The sequence below is a fragment of the Neodiprion pinetum genome, chromosome 1, assembly GCF_021155775.2.
Source record: "Neodiprion pinetum isolate iyNeoPine1 chromosome 1, iyNeoPine1.2, whole genome shotgun sequence".
Classification (NCBI taxonomy): Eukaryota; Metazoa; Arthropoda; class Insecta; order Hymenoptera; family Diprionidae; genus Neodiprion; species Neodiprion pinetum.
In genome coordinates this window covers 25,124,664-25,147,001 of record NC_060232.1, presented here as the reverse complement: position 1 = coordinate 25,147,001, position 22,338 = coordinate 25,124,664, and the positions used below count along the sequence as shown (strand labels likewise).

At 41.4% G+C, this 22,338-nt stretch overlaps 1 protein-coding gene across 4 annotated transcripts in view; it reads right to left on the bottom strand.

Annotated features, from left to right (window-relative positions):
- The window catches only part of net, a 101,260-nt gene that overhangs the window by 5,072 nt on the left and 73,850 nt on the right, over positions 1-22,338 (bottom strand). Inside the window, exon 1 of one of the 4 annotated variants that reach the window (XM_069135868.1) lies at positions 15,999-16,927. The exons of 2 other annotated variants lie outside the window; for them this stretch is intronic. Coding sequence is in view for 1 of the 2 variants with exons in the window: in XM_046614994.2 (XP_046470950.1) it covers positions 15,999-16,050 (52 nt within the window). In the remaining variant the exon portion in view is untranslated. Of the gene's footprint in view, positions 1-15,998; positions 16,928-22,338 lie in introns of those variants that run through there. One more of the 4 variants, XM_046614994.2, reaches the window with a different exon arrangement.

Here is a 22,338-nt window from a genome sequence, read left to right as displayed (position 1 = left end):
TTCAAAGTCGCGATTAAATTACAATCGTTTCATTTTTCTGTGTGCGCGACGGGATAAATGAACAATCCGCAAGTGATGCAATTATTTTTTTATTTCTGGAGGATTTCGTCGGCAAAAAATGCCAATGATTACTGTCGAAAACAGCACGACTCCTCCCATAATTTAACCCCCATTATCCAACGAGCATACAGACAGCAAGAGCTTCTATATCGGGAACTTTTCTGCGTAAAGCAATGCGCGATGATCAGAGAATAAGAGCCACTGACCAAAGACACTGAAAGACGTAGCACTAAACGCGTATAAACACCAATCTCTGCCACGTACAACGATAAATATCGTGCAACATTTACATCAGCTAGATTAAAAACGAGCAAACATGCAGTATAATTCTTAATGACCCTTGGATAGAACGATTTTATCGTTCTAGCGACAAGCCCTCCGTCTATATCTTCGACTCGCGTCATATCATCGCACATAACACACGGAATATTCTCCGTCATATGCACATCGTCACAATGCAGAGAGACAAGATTTCACTTATATCCAGAGTATCGCGTTATCTGGAAAAGATCAGAAGTAGGTATACCTACAATATTCGTCCGAACTACGAGTTCCAGGAAGAAACTATCATTGTATGACTATAGTCCTCAAAATCCACAATGTTCTGACCATCAACGCTTGTCAAAGTATCAATATATGTATACATATGTATATATATATATATATATATATACATATGTATAACGAACCAGTGTTTTCGATAGCCATAAATTCTCGACCAGACAGCAAGAAACAAATTAAGAAAGAAAAATGGTTGAAAAAAAAAACCGTTCGAATTAACATGAATTTTATTAAACCGCTTGAGTATGTATCGGGCACACGAAAAGTTGTCTCGACGAAAAAAAAAAAAAAAAAAAAGTCGCCGAACGAAAGAAAGGAAAAAAAAATGACAAAACAAAGCTCCGAAGACTTTAGATAAAAATCACATCATACGATTATACGGACGATCGTTCGAAAGTTATTTATAAACAACGAAACTTTCTACACGTGAATTTAGGATTTTTGATATTTTTTTGCACGCCGTGAAGAGATTCCGTTAATAAAACTCACGTCAATCAAGTTCGCGTATCAAAACATGAGTATCTAAGCTAAGTCCCGTCGCTCCCACGAGTTTATAGCACGTAGGTGCAAAAAGACGTTTTCCGGAGATCTCGTTAAGGTACCGCTTAGTCGGTGAACCTGAGAAGTTACAGGATCAGGTAGAGTAAGTATGCAAGTAGAAAATGAAAAAGCAAAATATTAATAATGAGAAAAAAAAAAAAACAAAAGAATAGAAAATAACTCCGGTATCACCGTTACAAGAGCACGCGTGTAGAAAGCAAATATACGTAAGCGTCGTGTTAAAGCTGCAGGAGTCGAATCTATTCGTAATATCCGCCACACTACGGGATACATGCATTGAATTGCGCTCTGCATTTAACCGAACCTGCACATACTCTGTACGTATGTTTATGTAAAAGATGCGTGCGAGTAGGGCGTCGGTGTTGCGTCTAGCTTCAGGCGCCATTCCCATTATCAACTTAACGTCGATGCGTTTCTTGACCACGGGTCGGGTTATCGACTTTGTTACTTGCGGCGCGACGGTTCCGTTTGCGGAAAAGAAAACAACCGCCGACACGATTCGATTGACGTTATTTATATGTTTATTTATTTTTTCTTTTTTATAATCGAGTATATTATGCGTGTGTATGGCTTTCCTGCTGCAAGTCTACAAGAACTTTTCAAACTCATTTCTTAAGCTATGCTGCGGTGTGGTGTGAAAAATGATGAGACGTTATTTTCCTAAAACCGGTACTTGGGTCAAAGAAAATTTCTCTGATTTTTCGGATTTTCGATGCAATTTTTTCTCTCGACAATGTTCTGACAAATATGTTGAAAAAATTTATGACTTTTATGTACAGCTATATACGAGTATATACCGATATTGTATTGAGTAGAATAATTCTGTAACAACTGTAGCCTAAAAAGTAACGAGTTATACCTTCAACTCCTAAAAAAATAAGTAGCAATGCGAAACGAATTTTAATTTCGTTCAAGAATTTAAGTCAATAATAATTTCACATGCGGGTGATTAAATCCGTCGGATTCAAATATATGTATAATATATGCAAGCGAAAACGGTATATGTAATGCCTTAAAATCCGTATATTAAATCCCAAGTCACATATAATCGTCACCAAAACGTCTTAATTATACAAATTCTCTCGATTAAATATAATGCAATATATAACCGTAATCGGAGATTTTCAATTAAGGGACGTAAATCCGCGGAGATACGACTGCAATTTTACCCAAAGTTCAGACTCCGGGTTTGCACAAGTTTTCGATCTTCCTTACAAATGTCGATATATCTTAAAAACTATTAATCTGATCAATAAAAAACACAGCGTAAAAATGTGACCACACGTTGTAACTATTCCGTATGAAAATCGGTACAGCAGTTCCGGAGTTTTATAACTCAATAACACGCGTCAAAAGGACTTTTGAGTTTTATACATTCCGTGATAACAGAGCGTCGCTGCTTATCACGTTGCTTTTGAGGAGCTTGCGGCAGCAGCAGCTGGCTTCTCTTGTGCGTTACGCACACACACACACACGAAAGTAAAGTGTATATAATACATAAATACACACAAGATATAATAGAAAGTGTTCCGAGTTTTCGGTGATAAAATAGACGAACAGCGTGACACATTCGGGGACAGCGATAGCCCGTATATCCGAGATTTTCCTGCATCGGTGACACCTGGTCTTCCGGTCCTCTCACCTTGTCATCGATGATGGTTTTCACCCGTTTTCACCGATAGTGGTTATCGCGTTGCGGTGTCGCGGGATGCGCGAACCCCGTATCGCGCATCTGTTCATCACGATCTCCGTTCGACGAATGCACGACGCTCGGTTCGCTCGCACCGACGTGGATTCGATGAAATTTATTATCACCCTGGATTCGACGCGCGGGCGAGAAGGGGGGAAACGGAAGGACTGATGATAATGCTATCTGCAGGGACGTCGACGCGACCCGACAGCGAGCTTTGTGAAGCGAAGGTTGCGGAAGCGCACCTTAAACCCGCTAATCGCTGGCCGTTCTATTTTCAAAAGTCTAGGACTAGAGACGAAGCGAAAATTTTTTTAATGAAATGGAAGAAACGAAAAGAAACAGGATCAACTTTTTTTCAAGACATTTTCGAACGATTTCGGATAGTAATCATCCTCCTCGCAAAATCTTGACGACGAAATTAACGGGTAGCGAATAGCGTATGTTCCAAACTGGATGCATGCATAATGCATGTATTCTTAATCGCGGACTGTAGAATGTTTATTATATACCTATAAAGTTTGATAACGATTATATAGATGTTACGACCAATAATTCACTGAAATCTGTTTAAAAGTTCAATCCTTGAGTCTGATGCGAAAACTTCCAGTTTATTTAAACGAAGTATTCGAGACAGGGCAATACATGTATATCCGAACATAAATTCTATGAATTAAAACTCTGTATATTTAATTGACGTTTTCAGCTTCTGTAAATTATAGGCTACACATGTGATGTAAATCCGTTATACCGATGTGAAACTTCAACAGTTTATAATGATTGGCATAGAAAATTCAACGATAGTATAAAGCGAGCCAATATTTTAGGACAAAATTTCGCAAGTCCAATTTAAAGTAACTCCAAAAACTGCAGAAGGTCGTTTACATATCAGACGTTAGAAGTTAATTTATTAACATAAGATTCGTATTCTTTCTCTTACTTTTCACTGTTCAATCATATTATATACCTACTATAGGCCAATTTGGCTTTGGCAAAAAGAAAGCAAAAATAAAGGATGGTAATTATACGACAATTTATCTATTCACCCACACGCGCGCTGAATAGTCGAGGTTAAAGTTCGCAAAAGCGTGTGAAATTGAGGTGAACCCAACCCACATACCGAGGCGGTTAATAAATACGGAGAAATTATTGTGTGGGTAGGTTCAAAAGGATAATTAATTAAAAATAAGTATACATAAATATGTATGTATAAAAGTGTAAAGAAGCGTGTGTAAATGCTGGCTACTACAGCTCGAGATCCTTTCGAATCATCCGCGTCCAAGTGCATCTACGTATACATGCATACAATATACTTGAGACACCGTGTGTACAAGTATGCGTAATATTCACATCCCCGAGAGAATGATAATAAATAATTAATGCAAGACTCGTCGTGGTAGAAGCACGTGTCGTCTTGAAGGTACCGCAGCTTTATAAACTCGACGTCGACGTCGTCGGCGTCGGCGTCGTAAACGTAACGGCTTCCCGCCGCGTGCCGCCTCCTCTCTACGGTTCTAGTGTCTTCCTAATTAATCGAACGAATGATTTTAATTAACCGTGACTGTAGAATTTCTACTCGCTGGTTATAGCTAGATATTTTTTTAATGCGGAAAGAAATAGGCTGCGCCGCAGGCCGCTGGACCAAAAATAAAATAACAAGAGAACAACTTGAATATTATAGAAGCCTAGGAAGCATGAAAATCAAAATTAAGAAGTATGCGCCGGTCTTAAATGCCACAGAAATTTGTCCGCCTCTCTCTCTCTCTCTCTCTCTCTCTCTCTCTCTCTCTCTCTCTTTCCATACATCTCTTTCTTTCTCTTTCTCTTATCTCTTGCGCAATGCGCAGCTATGCAGCCATAAGTGCAACGCAACGGGTCGTTTACGGAATTTGAAACAGGTATAGGTATGTATAGGCAAATGAACCTGACTGATCGTCGCGTTGCCTTTGACAACCAGAGTGACGAGAATTGAACGGAATACGATTGGAATATTACATAAGTGAAAAAAGACACGAGGGTAGAATTAACTGGTAACTGGTAATATTACGATAAGGAAGTACATGTAGCATAATATGATAATGATGATGATGATGATGATGATGATGATGATGGTGACGACGATGATGATGATGCACGGCGGCACCGCGTTCGAAAAACACGAATACAGACGTATATCTTAAACGGCGCCGATAACCAGCGACTCTTCGGCAAGGAACAGGCCAGTTTGTCAACGCGGTGCGTCTGCACTCCATAAATCTCTAAACCGTATATTTGATTTCCTTCTTCTCATCATTTTATGCTGTTGTATTTTTACTTTTTTATCTCTCTCTTTTTTATTCAAAAAAATTATTTTTTTTTTTTTTTCCACTCCTTATTATTTACTTTTTTTTCTGGCGCCAAGTCAAGCCTCGCGATATTTAACGCCGAAAGGCGACGACGTAGACAATTTCTCCTCCCACTTCATCTCGAGGCGTGTAGGATGACGTTGCTGCTGTCGATGATGTAGCGCACGATTAACGGACCTAATTCTAATCGCTTGTATCACAAATCTCACTGTAGGAACGACAAAATTTCACACTATAAGCTCGAAGCATAGTCGAAATCACAGTTTGACTCAAAGTAACTCAAGAATTTTGTCGAGGTAATTTAATGTTCGAGTTGAAATTGGATATCTTACTCAAAATGTATAATTATGAGCTTCAACTTTGAGTCAAAGTCTTAGTCAGGGTGGCACAAGTGACTCGAAGTGATTCAGACTACGTGCAATTCAGAGTGACCCAAACTTTGAGTTGAATCGTCTCAAAATTTCGGTAACTTAAAGTTCGAGTGAAAGTGGTGTTAAAGTTCAGAATTTCAACTAAGTTTATTTACAAGCTAAGCATTTCCGACCAATTTTGAGATCTCTCTAATTATCCACGTATTAATTATTATCGGTTCTAAGGTACAAAACATTTATTTACAAAGTAAAGTAAACGTATATGGTAAAACTATTGCGAATATAGTTTTCAATCGCAAAAAAATACTTCGATTACCACCCTGATTTACATTACTTTGCAAAGCATCGGTAGGTACGCTTGGACTGGATGATTATCAACAAAACGGAAGAAAGTGAAGGAAAACAAGCGACTTTAGGCTGGCCGTGAGCCAGCCCTTGAAATTCCCGTTTTCACACTGCAGGTTCCAATTTCACAGAAAAAAATCAAATATTAATACAAATTCGAATTTCGAATTGCAAATACAGATTCGTGATTAACGATTTAGAAGCCCTGAGGTGCCATATTACATGAAAATGTGACCTTTTTTTTCAACCACTACAATGGATCCACCATTATAAATTTTGCAAATCTAACCTTTGATTCATGTTTAGTGACCAAATAAATTTTACGGTACTAATTTCTGTTCGAATCCATTCATCATTATCAAGATATCGCCATGTTTATTTGATTTCTTGAAATTTTCTTACTTAAATAATTGAAAAAGTTCTGAATCGATCAAAGTAAAAATCCAATCAATTCCAAGTTTGGAAAGGCCGCGTCGATCGAGACAAAAATCATTGAAATCCGTAAACTCGTTCTCGAGATGTCCTCGGATAAAAAAAATCGATCACCTCATTCGGTGATTATCTAGATATCGAAACGTCGATATCTAGTGAAACGTCAACTTTTCATTTTCGTGTTGATTGCAAGTAACCTTCTTTTCCCTCTTCAAAACAGAAAAACAGCAAGTTAAGAAAAGTTCCAACCGTGCCGCAACGACGCGTGAGAACCGCTGACGCTGTACGCGATGGATGCTGGCGTCACGGAAGCGGAGGAAGAGGTTGAGGAGGATGAGAAGAAGGAGGAGGAGGAGGAGGAAAAAGAGGAGGACAAGGAGGAGGAGGAGGGCGATGCCGCGGAGGGAATTGGAGGGGGCCGCGGATGGCGCTAGCCAGATGGTCGAGCCGAGACAAGAGTTGTACCGTACATGCGAACGAGAGGCAAGAGAGAGGATGAAAGAGAGAGGGGCGGAGGGAGGGAGAGAGAGAAGGAGAGAGAGAGAGAGAGAGAGAGAAGCAGAAGGCGACGGTCACCAGCTGTGGCACCGCGAGTCGCGGCATCGCGGCGTCGCTCCGCGGGGTCAGGAATTGCCACCCAACTGCACTTTCAGCCTCATCGTGAGTCTTCCCTGCTGCCTGCAGCATCTTCACGGCGGCGGGGTGAATTCGTTGGAAAAACTGAATTATCTACGACGAACAATTTCGCCAAGAATAAAAATTGAAAATGATATCTTTTGTAGCCCCGTATGAAATTCAACAATAAACATGTGCGTTGAATGAAATTTTTTTTGTAATGATTGCATCGAGAAAAGTTGTACTCGTAGACCGTTACTTATACCTACTCCTTTTTAGAAATTGAAAAAAAAAAAAAGTTACGAACATCGATTTCACGAAAAAGTAACAACGTTAATAACTATGTTGAAACTTGTTCCGCGTTGTATGAGAGGCTATGAAATAACTGAAATTCGGTAATACTTGATAAATCGATTTTTGTAAAATATATAAAGTATTTTTTTCTCTTCAATCTATCGTTACTTTAACGTTACAAACTTGAACCTGATGTGAAAACAAAAAAAAAAAAATTTTAATAGTTTTCCTACGGAAATTGTTCTCCGCAGGCTTTTCGAGCCCCATTGATTCGAATCCGAAGACTGAAATGTGATTTTTCAAATTACTGATCGAATAAAGTGAACTTTGAGGATGAAGAGTAAAATTAGAGGTCTAATGGCACATCGTTTCAACTGTTCGAGATGTGTAACTTCAAGTCGCGTGACATCGATGAACGTTGATAAAATAGTAAACTGCTTGTGTCATCCGCGCCCGTCGGCTACTAGCTAACTATTCACGTTCCACTTATATAAATAGCTACGTTGTACGATCGATGAACAGAAGTTGGAATTGCATTTATCTACATGCCGTGTGCAGTTGGTGATATCTATGTTCCTTTTACGCGGAACGTTGTTGAATCACCTCGGGGAAAATTGACGTACGTAAATTTAAATGCAACAATTCTACAATCTGAAATCTAATAATTACTTCGAACGATTCTCTTCGAACTTACTAGAAGGAAAAAAAATTTTTTTTACGGAAGCTTTCTCTCTTACACTTTTTTTAATCAAATTCTTCTCGTTGTGCAAAAAAGAATCTCAATGCTCAAAGTTACTTATCAAGGTTTTGTAAGAAAGTACATGCACAAGTATACTTTTAAAAAGTGAACGTAAAGCGAAGATTTTTTTACCGAATGTTTATTATATACGGCCATACGTAAGATGCAATGTGGATTCTACATGTTTTATCATTAATAGTTATCGTTATTTTACACTCACGTAATCGGGAGTGATAACGCGAAAACATTACAATCCGGGATAATCGCACTGAAAGCGTCTCGACCAAATATGCTGGTTGCGGGCGATAAACTCGGAATTGGCTCTCCCTGCAAACCGCTTACATTTTTTATCGCCATTTAGAGATAAGATCATGAACGAAGCCCTCGAGATTAGATCTTTTCAGACTTCATTCATTGGTGAGCGCACAAGAAAACAGCGATGATTTTCTCCACCTCCTCGTCGGTCACTTATCGCTTGAAAAAATTTCGTTCTATCTCTCACAGCGATATCAACAATACGTCAGACGTACAATTGCTGGGAATTCCAAGCTGACGCGTCGTATCGCTATTTGTCACAGGTATTCAGCCGGGAATATACGTCACTGTTTTAGGATTGCTTCGCAGCCACCAGCGATTCAAAATTAATTATACGTCTTCAACCGGAATTTGCGCAATCGTATAAATGACGGGAATGAAAATCGGCGATGTGCTTTGAAATTCTCAAACAGACTATCACTTAATCGAGTTACAAAAAGAAGGAAAAATTCCCTAAAGCAGAATTTTACTACCCGCACTACGATAAATATTTTTGTAGCGAACAAGACAACAGACTGATAAGACGCGAAGTTTTCGATGCAAGTTAAATCGATGAGACACTGCGGTTCAAAATTTACCTTCGTATCGACATTCAGGAAAAATTAAATTGCCAAGCGAACACGAGTGTACGATACAACATTTATCAACGTAGCGTTTCATTGTGACGAGGAAATTTCCGACAAAAATGATACGCGTTTCACGAACGTATGTACATACGTATAATAAATTTACCTTGTGCAAAAAAATTGCGCAAAATAAGTTATTACATTCGTAACCCACATCGACGTAAGTATAAACGTTGAGTCCAAGAAGAAGAGTAGGAAAATTGAATGATGATACCTAGCGAGAAAATGATCGTTATAAAATTAAGTAATTCCCATCTACATACACACGCCTAATGACGGAGTTTTTAGTCGCTATAGCGCAAGGAGACCATCGTGATTGTATGCAACTTGTACAACGGTATCGCACAGAGAGGCTAAGCTACACTACTGGAACCTAAAGTCACTAAAATGTTCGAATTCAACTTTCTACACACGTATTCGCACACATCTGCGAATATTACAATTGTAATAATAATATAAACGCAGAGCAATACACGACGTGTGTATGCGAATTATAATTCGATGCACGCGTTGCTTGCAGTGTGTGCATATACATAACCGTAAAGTTGATGAAGAAAAAAAAAAAACAGCAGAGAGAGAGAGAGAGAGGGGAGATAATGGCCAGTGCCGTTTAAAACAACAGGTGTTTCACGGCTGATCGTCGTGTTCGCGTATGCATATGAGAACACAGAATACATAATTTCGATAACGGCCTGACTTTCTCACTTGAAACGCGCATTAATTACCATATTATATATGCCCTGCATGTATTGTAACGAGTTGATAATAATTAATGCCGGTTACATATTACGTGTTTTTCGCAGGCACGCATTCACGCGCTCAGGAAACGGATGCGGCTTTAAGTCAACCTGTCCCTTATCCTCGCCCCATCCTGCCTACGAACTGCGTGCTCACTGGCTTTTCACTCTGACCCATCGGACCCAAAAGACCCACGAACCTGACCAGGATCTGATAGAGAGAGGAAGGCAGGTGCTTCGCGCAACGCTACGAAGAGCTGCGGGAATTCAGAGGGTAAAACTGACGTTTAAAGGTGAAATTTGAGGCGACAAGTGCAAGGAACGTAATTCTTAATCTCACAAATTGGATAAATAACGTTTAGTTGACAAAATATTATAATAATAATTAAACTATCTTGAAATAAAGACCTTCTGTAATAAATGGAATGAATTCTATTTGTCGAGCAAAAAAAAATAAAGAAAACAATTTTCAGTGGCTTCGTATATTATGCAAATAGAAAATTTGTTCACCTTCTAGCTCTCGATTTTTTTTTTTTTTTTCACGCAGGTCCATTTTTTTCCTTCTCACTCGGATTTTCGCGCGATCAATGTATTATCGCCGTTTCAGCAAATTTGTGCGGCGTATTGCGAAAATTAACGTATGAAGTGGGTAACACACGTAAGGCGACACATGCCGGTGTACACGCTTCGAATTGAAAACCTATAAAGCTTGCGGAGATTGACGATTTGCATCGCATCGCGATTCGAGAACAGCTGCAGGTGTCGCTGTCTTCTCCTCTTGTCACGCGATGGACTACTCGATTAATTTGTCACCAGACTGTGACGAAGGCCCGACGACACGTCGCGTGGAACGTCGTCGACGATTCTCTGCTTTTCTCTCCTTCTCTCCTTCGTGATAACTATATTTAGACAGAACGGTATCCGACGGTTTGCAACCGTGTGACATTATCGAGAGACCCGATGGTCATACTTGTTGCTAACTTGTCTCGTTGGATTTTGAGAGAAATCAAAAACTTGCTAAACTCTCGCGAAATTTATGACGTTGATCATTTTTTGGAGGATTCTGGTACTTGGTTATTTTCTCAAGTTCAGCGAGCCACATAAATGAAGCAAATCGTACCTACTCAGACTTTGCGACCTCAAAACCTCGAAAGTCAAATGTTTTTGTTCGACGTTTAACTTTAACCTTCTCGTAATTTGGCAGAGAAAACTTTGCCGAAGTTTTCTCAGCTATCCCGACCTTTTCAAATTTGGGTGATGTTTGATGTTCGGATACTTTACACTCGCTCGGTATAAGTATTCGATGCAAATGTAAGTTACTGTTCGAGAAAAAGTTTTCTTCGTCTTCAAAGGGGGATCTTCTTTTATTGCCGTACATACTTTGCGAAACTTTACCGAGTATCCCAGATCTGTATTTCAACGATCCAGACTAAAGTGCTATAACAAGTACTTTTTCTTCCTCTCTATTTTTATCATCTAACGCAGTCTATACTAATCTGCACTTTAGTTTGCCGAGATGCGAAAATTATACTCGCCTCCAAGAGAATCCGCTGTTTAAAACTTATTCGTTCAAGTTGTAAAAACTTTCCGTACGAAATGTCGTTCCCACTGAAGTTTCGTTCAGTTTACAATGCAAGTTTCATGTTCCCCGAGCTGCTTTGAAATTCACATTCTCGATTTCACTATTACAGATTTCGTCCCGCCTCCCCTCTATATATAACTATTTTTTATTCGTCAAATCGCATGTTCAAAATCCACCGGTTCAAATTCTCCGGCGACTAATAAGCCGTCAAGTTAATTCATCCTGTATGCAAATTTTTCAACAGCTAAATCAAAACGACTCATTGTCCTCGGGAATTGGGTTAAAGCTCGAGGCGTTTTTTTCAACAACTGCACGACAGATTAAACGCGGCGAAATAATTGACGGTACAATAATTGCAACGTCAACTTCCCTTTTCGTCTTCTCGCGAAACTTTCAACTCCGACCGCACGTTATACAAACAATTACACGAATTCCATGGAGAACTAATGGCACGTTTGTATTTTTTTCTTTCATTTTCCTTCTCTCTCTCGATGACTCATCGACTCATGCAATGCTCGTGACATTACGATGTGCATGGTATGCCTCCGCGTATCGACAACGCCTTGTAATTGTAATCGTATGCATATGTAAATAACGTCTTGTGAACGGGGGGGGGGGGGGGGGGGGGGGGAGAACGATACTCAGACGCGTGCCTCGATCGCTCGTTTTGCATTGCGAGGTATACAATGTACCGCGAATTATGTCCACATACGTGACGCGTATAATGCACATGAATTTTTAAATTGCCTGTACGTGTCATTTATTTGCAAGACCAGTTAATATCCTCGGAAATTATACAGTCATCGCGAAATTTCAAACGACCGTCGTCGACTGCAGAGGCTTGCTCATTGTGATATACGGGTTGTGTTTTTTTTTTCGAATAAATCGAAAACCGGAATGCTAAATAGATTTTTCGAATTCTCGAAATTTAGACTCATCGGGAACAGCATGACTTATAACGATTTATAGCTAAAATGTATACACCTAATATATTTTTCATGTAACACGTCTGAGGAGAATAACTGTTTCGATACAAAAAAAAATAACAATTTATTATACAATCAAAAAGACAAATGTTGGGAAAAAAATCTATAAAATTTCTAGGTTAATAATTACATTATATATTTAACAATTTCGCAAACTTTCTTAACAACGAAGGGTTTCAAGAATAAACACAAGTTGCACAAGATATTCAGGCCTATACGTGTAATATAACATAATAGTCATTTAAAACCGTACAACCTATATATATATATTTTCGCGCGGCGTTTCGATCAAAGCAAAGCCGATACGGGACGGGTAAACAGGAAACATAAAATTCATTTAAACCGTGACTCAGGTGTCGCAAGATACTACCGTATACGGCTTTCTCGCATCCACAAGCCATACATAATCGCATCTTTATCGTTTTTCTTGATCAGAACACACCTGTATACATATACGCATATGTATATAGGTATTAAAACGTACCCAAACCATGACATGCATATGTAAATTATTGTAAATGGGCCAATGTGTCTCCCCGAAGGATTATTGTGTTATCCTGATTGATTCCGCCGGACAAAAGGATGGAGTAAAAAAAAATACAGTTCAATAGTGGAGCCGATTCTCCGAGCACCGTTTCAAACACTCTCGCAAATTTGCACCTGATCTCAGTATTCGCGGGGCATTGACTTGCTAGAGGCGTAAAACGGTCTCATCTTTATTTCTCTAATTTGACACGTATGCCTAAAGTTTCAAACGGTCCTTTGAAAGAAATTTTAGGCAGCCGATACGACACAAGCTTTTTTTTCTCTTCTGTTTCGAAACAAAAAAAAACTGTCGCACTAGTATTGAATTGAAAATTTATTTATCGAATTGTACTCGCTTTTGAAAAAACTGTCGTACGCAACGTGATATAGAGTGAAAAAGTATCGCGATATAATTAGATTGGTATCTGTAGCTTGTTCATACTTTCGTTAAAATTACGTTCAGAACTTAAAGCGCATCGTGTGTCTGACGGGTCGGTGGAATCCTAGCGATTATTAAGGATCACAAGTCGGCGCAAAATTTATCCACAAGTTTGCGCTGATTTATTTGGTCGTTATCAAAACTCATTGTCAGTGTAATTCAAAACTTGGAGTTTCCATCAAGGTTGGTTATAAAATTATAAAATTTAATTCACTCTTCGAGATCATATGTCATTAGAATTTTCCATCAGGCTCAACAGATAGAAATTCCATGTACCTGTGTATACATGTATATCTCTAAAAACCATTCTTAGCTTCTCGCTTATAATCCAAGATGAAGTGAACGAAACAAAAATTGCAAGATGTCAACATTTTCCCCTATTTTACGTACGCGCGAAATCCTCGACAACTTTTTCCTCCCAGACCCCCTGTTTACACCTAGATCTACAATTCCTATACCGCCTTCGATCTCGACGGGATAATTATCCTCGCTATTTCTCCCACGGCTAGGAATACGTGTCCAGGTTTCGATCCGTGAGATACGAACTCTCAAGACTGATCCCAGGAGCAGCAGAAGCGGCAGAAGCGTAATAGCTGCGTGGGTTTCGATGGCGCTCAAACTAGCACGCGATGCATCATCACCCCTTCAGACAAGACTGAGAAGTCGACGAAATGGTTATATTTGCGATTCGCATCATCTCGTTTAGCACGAAGACATGGCCAAAGATTTAGATTTTCTACCGAAACGACCTCTCGTCTGCTGGAACAGTCTGATTGATGAAAAATTCAGTTCCCATGGATGTCCGAGTAGATACAACGTTTCTTTGGAAGTTAGTTATTGCAGTGTTTAAATTTTTTTCAAAGAATAAGCAATTTTATACTACACGTATTAATTACGCTCCTTCTTCAGCTGTTGTCAGCTACATTTAGGTCTCATTGTTAGGTTCGGAATATTCTCCGATCAGCTTAAAAACAAGTCTGAAATTCTGGTTAAAATATACACGATGCGAAAATTTGAAATTTGTCAAGAATTTATTGCAGAAAATATAATTTGGTACGAAATATGCGGAGCGATCTTTCACGACTGACGTTTGTAAGTAAAAATGATGCGTCCATTTCTGGCTACTTTACGCGATTCGATGTATTTAAACAAACATGACAAAGCCTTATATCAAATAAAAAATATAATTTTCTAACGACAAATTATTAAGAGTAATGAAAAATCGAAGACAATTATTTCTCAAGTAGCATCTGGTACATCTAAAAACCTAAAGAATTCGTCACCGTTTCTAGTCATCGTTCGACAATTCGCAATCGCACGCCTGCAAGTTTGCCGAACAGCTGACAACGTAAGAAGAGTGAGAAAAAAAAAAAAAAAAGAAACAAGAAATTGAAATTCCTCGACGGTATGATAATAACAACTCGAGGAGCGTCGTAAGACCTCGTGAGTATATTTTTCGTTTCCGGTACCTCGCGCGGATGAGCTAATTGTCAGCAACAGAAGCAGCAGCGTGATAGAGAAGAAGAGTCGCGAGGCGAAGGGAGGGCCGAGAGATAATCGCGAGTCGTCGAATAAACACAACGACGACAAAACAAACAATGCAGCAGGCACTAACTAACCGACGACGCCTCGCAGCTTTGCGACAACTCTTTTCGCCTATCATTGCCGTGATGCGTTTGTAATAAGTCGAGGATGAGTAGTTAGCCGTCTATCAACATTCATGAGGATGTAGTTACAGTAGCGTTAGCGTAACGAAACATTGTGGCGAAAAAAAATTACTATTTTTCAATTTTGCAGTGACTCCGAAGTAGCTGAGTTTTGAAAATATGAATTTACCGCTTTGCCCTATTATAATTTACCGCATTTCAGAGATTCCTAATGTTACGAAATTACGACTTTTCCGAATGGAGAATCGTTGCAATAACGTTACTAACTTCAGCCTCATCTGTAGTTGGAATAAGTGGACACACGTTACGTGTTTTCGCAACTGCATCGAGGGGACTAATTAAGCCTTGACACGTTTTTAACAATAAGCTTCTGTCTGTCTCTCTCTCTCTCTCTCTCTCTCTCTCGCTCCCTTCCAGTTTGCAAAAATCTATTTCCAAGGGATCATTGCCGCGATTGCAACCGAAGACTTCTAGCAAACAACCGCGTTAATTCGATTCCTCTCTACGTCTCTGTCCAGCTTCGTCTCTTGCTTGCAAATAAACTTTTATGCTCGTAGGAATTCTGTGGCGCCATTTGCAGAGCTCGCATTCGCGAAACTACTAACCAGAACGATGAATTAATTTGGCGTCAAATTGGAAAGTTTACAGATACAGAAAAATTTTGCTTTTCGCTCTTACGTTGCGATATTCCCATCCCCCTAGATTTGGAATAGAAATTTGGGGAGAAAGAGGAGTTTTTTTCGAAATATCAAACTGTCGTTTTAGACACCAAGCAATGTTCTTATCGTTTATAGTAAGGTGGCTTGTAATCATTTAATTCTTCGAATGTCCGTAAGTGAAGGCTGTCAGAGAGATGGAAGGGTGCATGCAATACAACCTGTACTCGCGTACGATGTGCTGATTGATGGATTGTTCAATTGTGTGATCGACTGTTAACGAGATTGAAAAATTATGAAACTTGGCGAGTTATCGGCCACTCCATATGACGACGAGATTATATTTGAGAAGAACGCAGTTACATATAAATTTAGGGCATGCACCCAAGGACAACGAATAACTGCAGACGTCGATGATAAAATAAATTCATTCGTGATAATATATAATTTACCTTTCATAAAGTCGGAGAGCTGACAGGTAGACTCCACCACGTGGCCGTTCATGCTGACATCGGCATCCACAAACTTTTTGTTTTTTTTTTGTTTTTTTCACGTCGGTAATATTCACGTTGCAAAGTACTCGACGTCAATGTCAAGTTTAGTGTATTATCCCTCCTGCACCTTCGTTTTTTTTTTTTCTCTTGTCGTTTGTTTTGTTTTGTTCACGAACACAGTTTGATTTATAATCCAATGGGAACGTCGCACAACGAGTTTGTCACACTTGGGCCGTATAAATAGTTCGAAGTCTTCGAAAAAGATTCCCCCGAGTCTCGATAAAAATTGTTCTCAAAGTGAAACGAGAAAAACACTAACAATATCAGCTTACACGAAGAGCGCTCCGACGGTAAAAACTATCCGTCCGCATTTAAAGACAGGAAAAGAAAAAAAAAAAAAAACAACCGCCCCAAAAGCCGGTGCGACGAACAACGGCTGACAGGCGGACGGAAGAAAAAAAAAAAAAAAAAAAAACTCGCGCTGAGAAACGCGCAGAAAATCCGCTTCGGATAACGATATAAATTCCTCCCCCAATATCGGCGGCCGGTTACGAAAACTCCGGGCGCGATGTGCGTCGGCGTGCGTGCGGCAACAGACTGAACTCTTGACGGTCGTCGAAGCGGGTTTGCCCAGCCGTCCGACGGTCGACCGAAGACTCGAGGAGTCGAGTAAGGTTTAGGCGATCGTGCGCTGAGCTGCGCTGCGTTACGTTGCGCCTTGCGTCGTCGAGAGCGAGAGCGCTGCACCCCCACATTTCTACGTTCCGTGTACCGCGCCCAACGAGGGCTGACGCGATGGGGTGCGAGAGGAGCCGAAGGAGGGGGAGGATTGGGTGGCGGGGGGAGGGATGAGCGCTCTAGCCTAGCAAGCTTGTGTGGCGCTCATCTACGTGGCGGGAGTCGCGGTCCCTCTCTCTTTCGGTCTCTCTCTCTCTCTCTCTCTCCCCCTTGCTCTTCCATCGCCTGCACGCATTGTCGGGTGGGCCCCGAAGGGGAGAGGGTCGAAGGGGGGCGACGGCGCGGCGCCAGGCCGAGAGTTAACTTCGCCGCGGGCCGACCCGAGTCGGCACTTGGTGACTGCCCACCCACACCTTTGCGTCCGCTGTCCGAGAGAAAGAGATGGTAAGGGAGAAAGAGGGAGAGGAGAGAGGAGGTATCGTGGACGGGTGACGGGTCCAACGGCGCGACGCGACGCGCCGATCCGATCCTTGGAAGTTGATGCCCGGTGTGGATGTGTGCGGTAACGAAATCTCGTCCCGGGATCTGCCGTGCGGAGTCTGGCCGACTTATATACCACTTTACTTGCTTATATTCGCCGGTCGAAAGAGGTGGGATTGAGAGAACGAGAGAGATAGAGAGACCCTTGACCCCGAACCTCTATGCTCACATATCCGTGCGGGGTAAAACGTCCCACGCAATTCCACGCGAGTAAGAGGGTTCGAGGTTTTCTTTTTTTTTTTTTTTTTTACCGACTTTCTTGAGGTGCGGGAAGTTTCGGTGTATACATTCACAGGGTATTACTGATATTTTAGAATAATATTTCTTACGACACATGCTTGAAACGTTGGATTTACAAAGCCTGTGGAGCTTGCGTAGTAATGTAAAGTGCGTAAAGTTCCTCATTTCTGAAGAGCGCGGTAAAAGACGCTGGCGCATGCGCATTGTCCGATAACTTAATTTTACGCACGGACTTGACGCTCCGTCAGTGACGACATTGGGCTGAGTTCAATCTGAAGTTTGCGCGTTTCGGTTAGGATTCACGAAGCTAGACCTATATCTGTGGGCCTCTTGATTGCCCTTGATCTACTTCTTGTGAATTATTACATTAAATTCCTTTGCTTCACAAATAAAACCTTCCATCACAGGTTTTGGAAGCAAATAGCGTGTCTCACACGTCCCGATGGCCTTTGATCAAACTCGTTTCCTCATTTATGTTCAGAAAGAAAAAAAAAAGAATTAAAATGAATAATGTAGAAACGTTAATTATTTCGAATTTGCCCTTGAATCAGCCAAAAAAACAGTAGCTATAATTCGATCTCGTTGCATTTGCGATCGCGAAAATTGCATTAGTGCCAAGTACTCTCTTCAACGTATTGACAATTGAGAATGTTTTTTAAAAACTTGTAAAATAAATTTTTCCAGGACAATATGCGTTTTTCTGGTAGCTTAAGAATTTTATTTCGTTCGTGATACGATTTTGGTAATTTAATTATGTACCGTTTCCAAATCTATTGACGTAATCACTACTACACTTTATTCGCAAATTTTTGTTTCTCATTTACCACTTTTTATCTACGAAATTGGCACAAAGTAACACAGTTTGCATTTAATTAGCGCAGTAGTCACGAGATAAGATTAAGCGTCGGTGATGGTCGTGCGAAATAAAAACCCGCAGGAGCGCAATTAACGCCGATTTCAATGTCGTAAATTACATTAACTTTCCTTCGAAGTTGACAGATACGAAGAGCGAACCCGTTTACTAAACGGAACGGCGTGGCGTGCCTGAAAAAGAGAAAAACGAAGGAGGACGAAACGTATAAGTCACGAGGTGGTCTAACCGGAAGCTGAAATTATTGCTTGACAAGTGACACACCCGCCCAACTATGGCAATTGGTGTCACCCTGCAGTTGGCGGTCTGATATAACGCCACCAGACCCCCGATGCATTTCTGACCCACGTTCGAAATGATTGCTGTAAATAATCATCGGTGTTAGTATGTGTAATAAATTGTTAACCGCAATAATGGTGGCGTCGAAAAAAGGCCGGTATAATAACCCACGCAAGAGCGCATCGATTACGCGAACCAAAATGCAAATCCGTGACTTTTGATAAGACAAATGTTTGCCAATTGATTTAAATAAAAGAATTCCCTTGTACTCCCGGTTATTTTATTTGCTGATATATCATGTTTTTTATTTTTTCACCTTCTCTGCCTCTTCCTCTTCCTCTACTTTTTTCTACTTAGTGTCCCCACCGCTGTGAGCATTTGCGAATCACACGACATCCATGGGGAAAGAGTATACCCTATGAGGCATGTCTCGCAGATGACCCGAGGCCTGCAATCGTGATTGGTAGTAAATAATAGCCGACGGTCATAACCGTGTTGTGGGTCAGGCCGAAAATGCGCGCCTGAAACACACGTCCCGCTTTCATGACCTGGGAAATTCAACACCATGTGACTGCTTGTACAACCGCATGGGCTTGCACATGGTGTTCACGTTTTTAATAGCGAATATGAGAAACTTTCCGTACCTACTCTTGCACGACGATTTTGGGATTTCCTGTTTGGTGGATGGTTGGCATGGCGTACAGATGTGGGCTCTCGGGGCAATTCGCCCTCCTGTACGCTGTTCCAGACTTTTGCCCGGAGTGACAACAATGCAGAGGGTCCCTTATTTCCCGAACCGAGTGCAATTTCGTTTACAATCTTGTACTCTCGGTCGAAATGCGGTAGCCATATGTCGATCCTCAAGTTCATCCGGATGCCTCGCTGCTTGTTCGACACGCGCCGAAAATATCCGGAGATTCGCACATGCTTTAGCTGTGGGAAACGTAGTTTAAGATAACCGTCAAAGTTCATCGGTGTGTCAACAAATCATGCGTGGAAGAGTAAACTAATTTATCATTTGCGTCAACAAGAACACCAAGCGAATGCTGACTGAATGAAACGATCTTCATTACTCCATCAGTTGATACAAAGTGATAGACCCCGGCTACTACATAGTCGAGTAGTCAAGCATACATGCGTTGACGGAGAGTAATGGATGAGATATTGGAGACGAGCTGCGGCCTTGCTTCTGGCTGCTTGGCATCAGCTTATAAATTCACTCAGAGAATGTTCCAGTATCGATTGCCAAAAGATCAATGAAATATCGCTAGAAAGAAATGAGCAATTTAGCGAAATGTCAGAACTCTGGGCAATAGTATAGAATTTTTTCTTCGAAACAGGTAATGATCCGCCGAGGAGAATGTGACGAAATTATTTCAAAAACTGTTAATATTACGAGTATCCGTTACTGTGTGTAATGAGCTCAGAAGCTGTTACCATAATTATCATGCTATGTATATTTTTTATAGAAATCATTAATACACGCGTGTTACGACTCTTTAATAACTTAACCGAGAATGAAAGTTAACGTAGTTGGCGACTTGAACCATTCTCAATGTGGATACGACATCTCGTGGTTTTCACGCTGTTATGGGGAATATTACTGTTACATAAATTCACGAGAGGCTGTTCGTGTATTACAGGCATGAGAACAAGTAAACAAGTAAATTTTCAGTACAGAATCATGAGTAAGTGCACATTTAAGTACCTATTCTTGGTCTCGTCGTAATGAGAGTTTCAAGTTTTGGAATTTCCGGGTGCCGGTTTATCACAAATCCCCAAGTGTCAGCGATTGCGATTACAAGAATGGAAGCACCGGTTCAATTTGATAAGAACCGCCGAATCTCAAGTGTTGGAAATTGGTCGAGTAGAGACGCGCGATTGCCTTCCACCCGGCGGCTTATTAATAGTCGAATATACGCAGTTGTCGATAAACTTTTATCGAATACTCGTACGATGTTAAATGACCATAAAAATGATCGTTAATGATCGCGCAATCAGCGATTATGGCTATGAGCTACCGCGCTTCAACCGTGACTACATAACTAAGCGCGCGCAGGAAACTGACGCAACGCGATTACAAATTAAACGTGGCTTCTTCCCCGGTCAAAGAGCCGAGTAATTTCCACTTGAACCTCGGTTGTAATTGCTGGACGCGTTCGAGTTGCATCGAACCTCAGCAGGCATGAGACTCCGTTCGTCGTCACACCAATTTCGACTGCACGCCCATCCTCATTCACACCATAAGCATGTAAGAGCGAACGGTTTTCGATATGCGGTAAAACACTAGCTACCGCATCCGTTCGAGATGTATACCCGGGAATCAGGGAGCCGGCTAACCACAGACGGATCACAACAATCACCCGAGCAACGGCCAACAGCCGAGAAAGTTAATTGAAACACGTTTGACAATGGGAAACGTAGATTGATTCCATGGAACTTGAACGATCTTTGTTACTCCCACGTGCACCTTCGGAAATCAAGGAGTCGGGAACGCAGGGTGAAATGATCGAGAGCCGAACAGAATTACTTCTCCTTCGACACTGCAGTGTCCACTGAATTTACCTTCCTTGGCTAGGAGTCCTGATTCTTCCGCAGGATAGTCGTCACAAAAATGCTCACTTTCTCCCCGTAACGAAACCCCAGGATTTTCCATGCAGCTTAAATTCCTAAAGTCTCGAGACAGCTACCGTTACCCGCAACTGGTCGTTATAAAACAGAATTCTTAGATTCAACGAGTACAGTCCGTGGGTTAGAACCAGTCCGAACACTTGATACCTCCTATCCACAGAGGCATCCGTGGTGGTCTTTTCCGACCGTGATTAGCTCAACTCGGTATATCCTTAAAACACCACTAAGGGCACAATTATGACTCGAAATTGATTAGGATCACCCGAAATCGTTTGTCAAACATTCCGTGGACCGTTCGATGTGCCAGATGCAGAGTGGATCTAGTGCTCCGGAGATGGGTGCCTACTTATCAATCTCAACCGTACGGACATTCTCGCTCACGAAGGATCGACCCATCCACCCCTCGGCGCTTCTCACCGTCTCCGTTGGCCTCTGTTTATTATTATGATTCCACGGGTCCGAGACGCGCCGGTGAAAACCGTGTGGAACGTGAAACGGTGCAGTGGAGGATGCTGTGAGAACGATCGACAAGGCCTCGTCGGTCCAACTCGTGCGAGGAATGCCACACCTGCACGGTGGCTCTAAAATGAATCCGTTCCAGAGAAACACGAGGTCTTCTGGTCTCTAGGCGGGTCCGTTCGAACGAGAGGACCATGTGGTCCTGGGGTAAGAAGGGGGGACCGAGGTCCCAACAAACAACAGGTAGCCAAGCGGCCTCGTCAGCCTTACGGAGCTACCCCTTCAGATTAAGATTAGAGTAATTGAGAGATCGAGATAGGGTGCGGGGCTTCGTTAGCCGTTGAACCTCGTTTGCGGGATCCTGGAAGCTGGGTCCGAGGACATAGAGCTATTCGGGTTCGTTACCGACCTTATCTTTCACCAGGCCTCGCTCACTCCGCTCCGCTCCGCCAGTGTCCTCGTACGAATATCGCGTGGGCTGTTTGTTACGTAAATTAACCACCTACGAACAGAATTCCCTCGCGCCCTGCCGGCCCTGGTGCGCCAGGCTTCCACTATTTTCAGCACGATTTTGGTATGCGGGAGTTTGGCCGATTATTG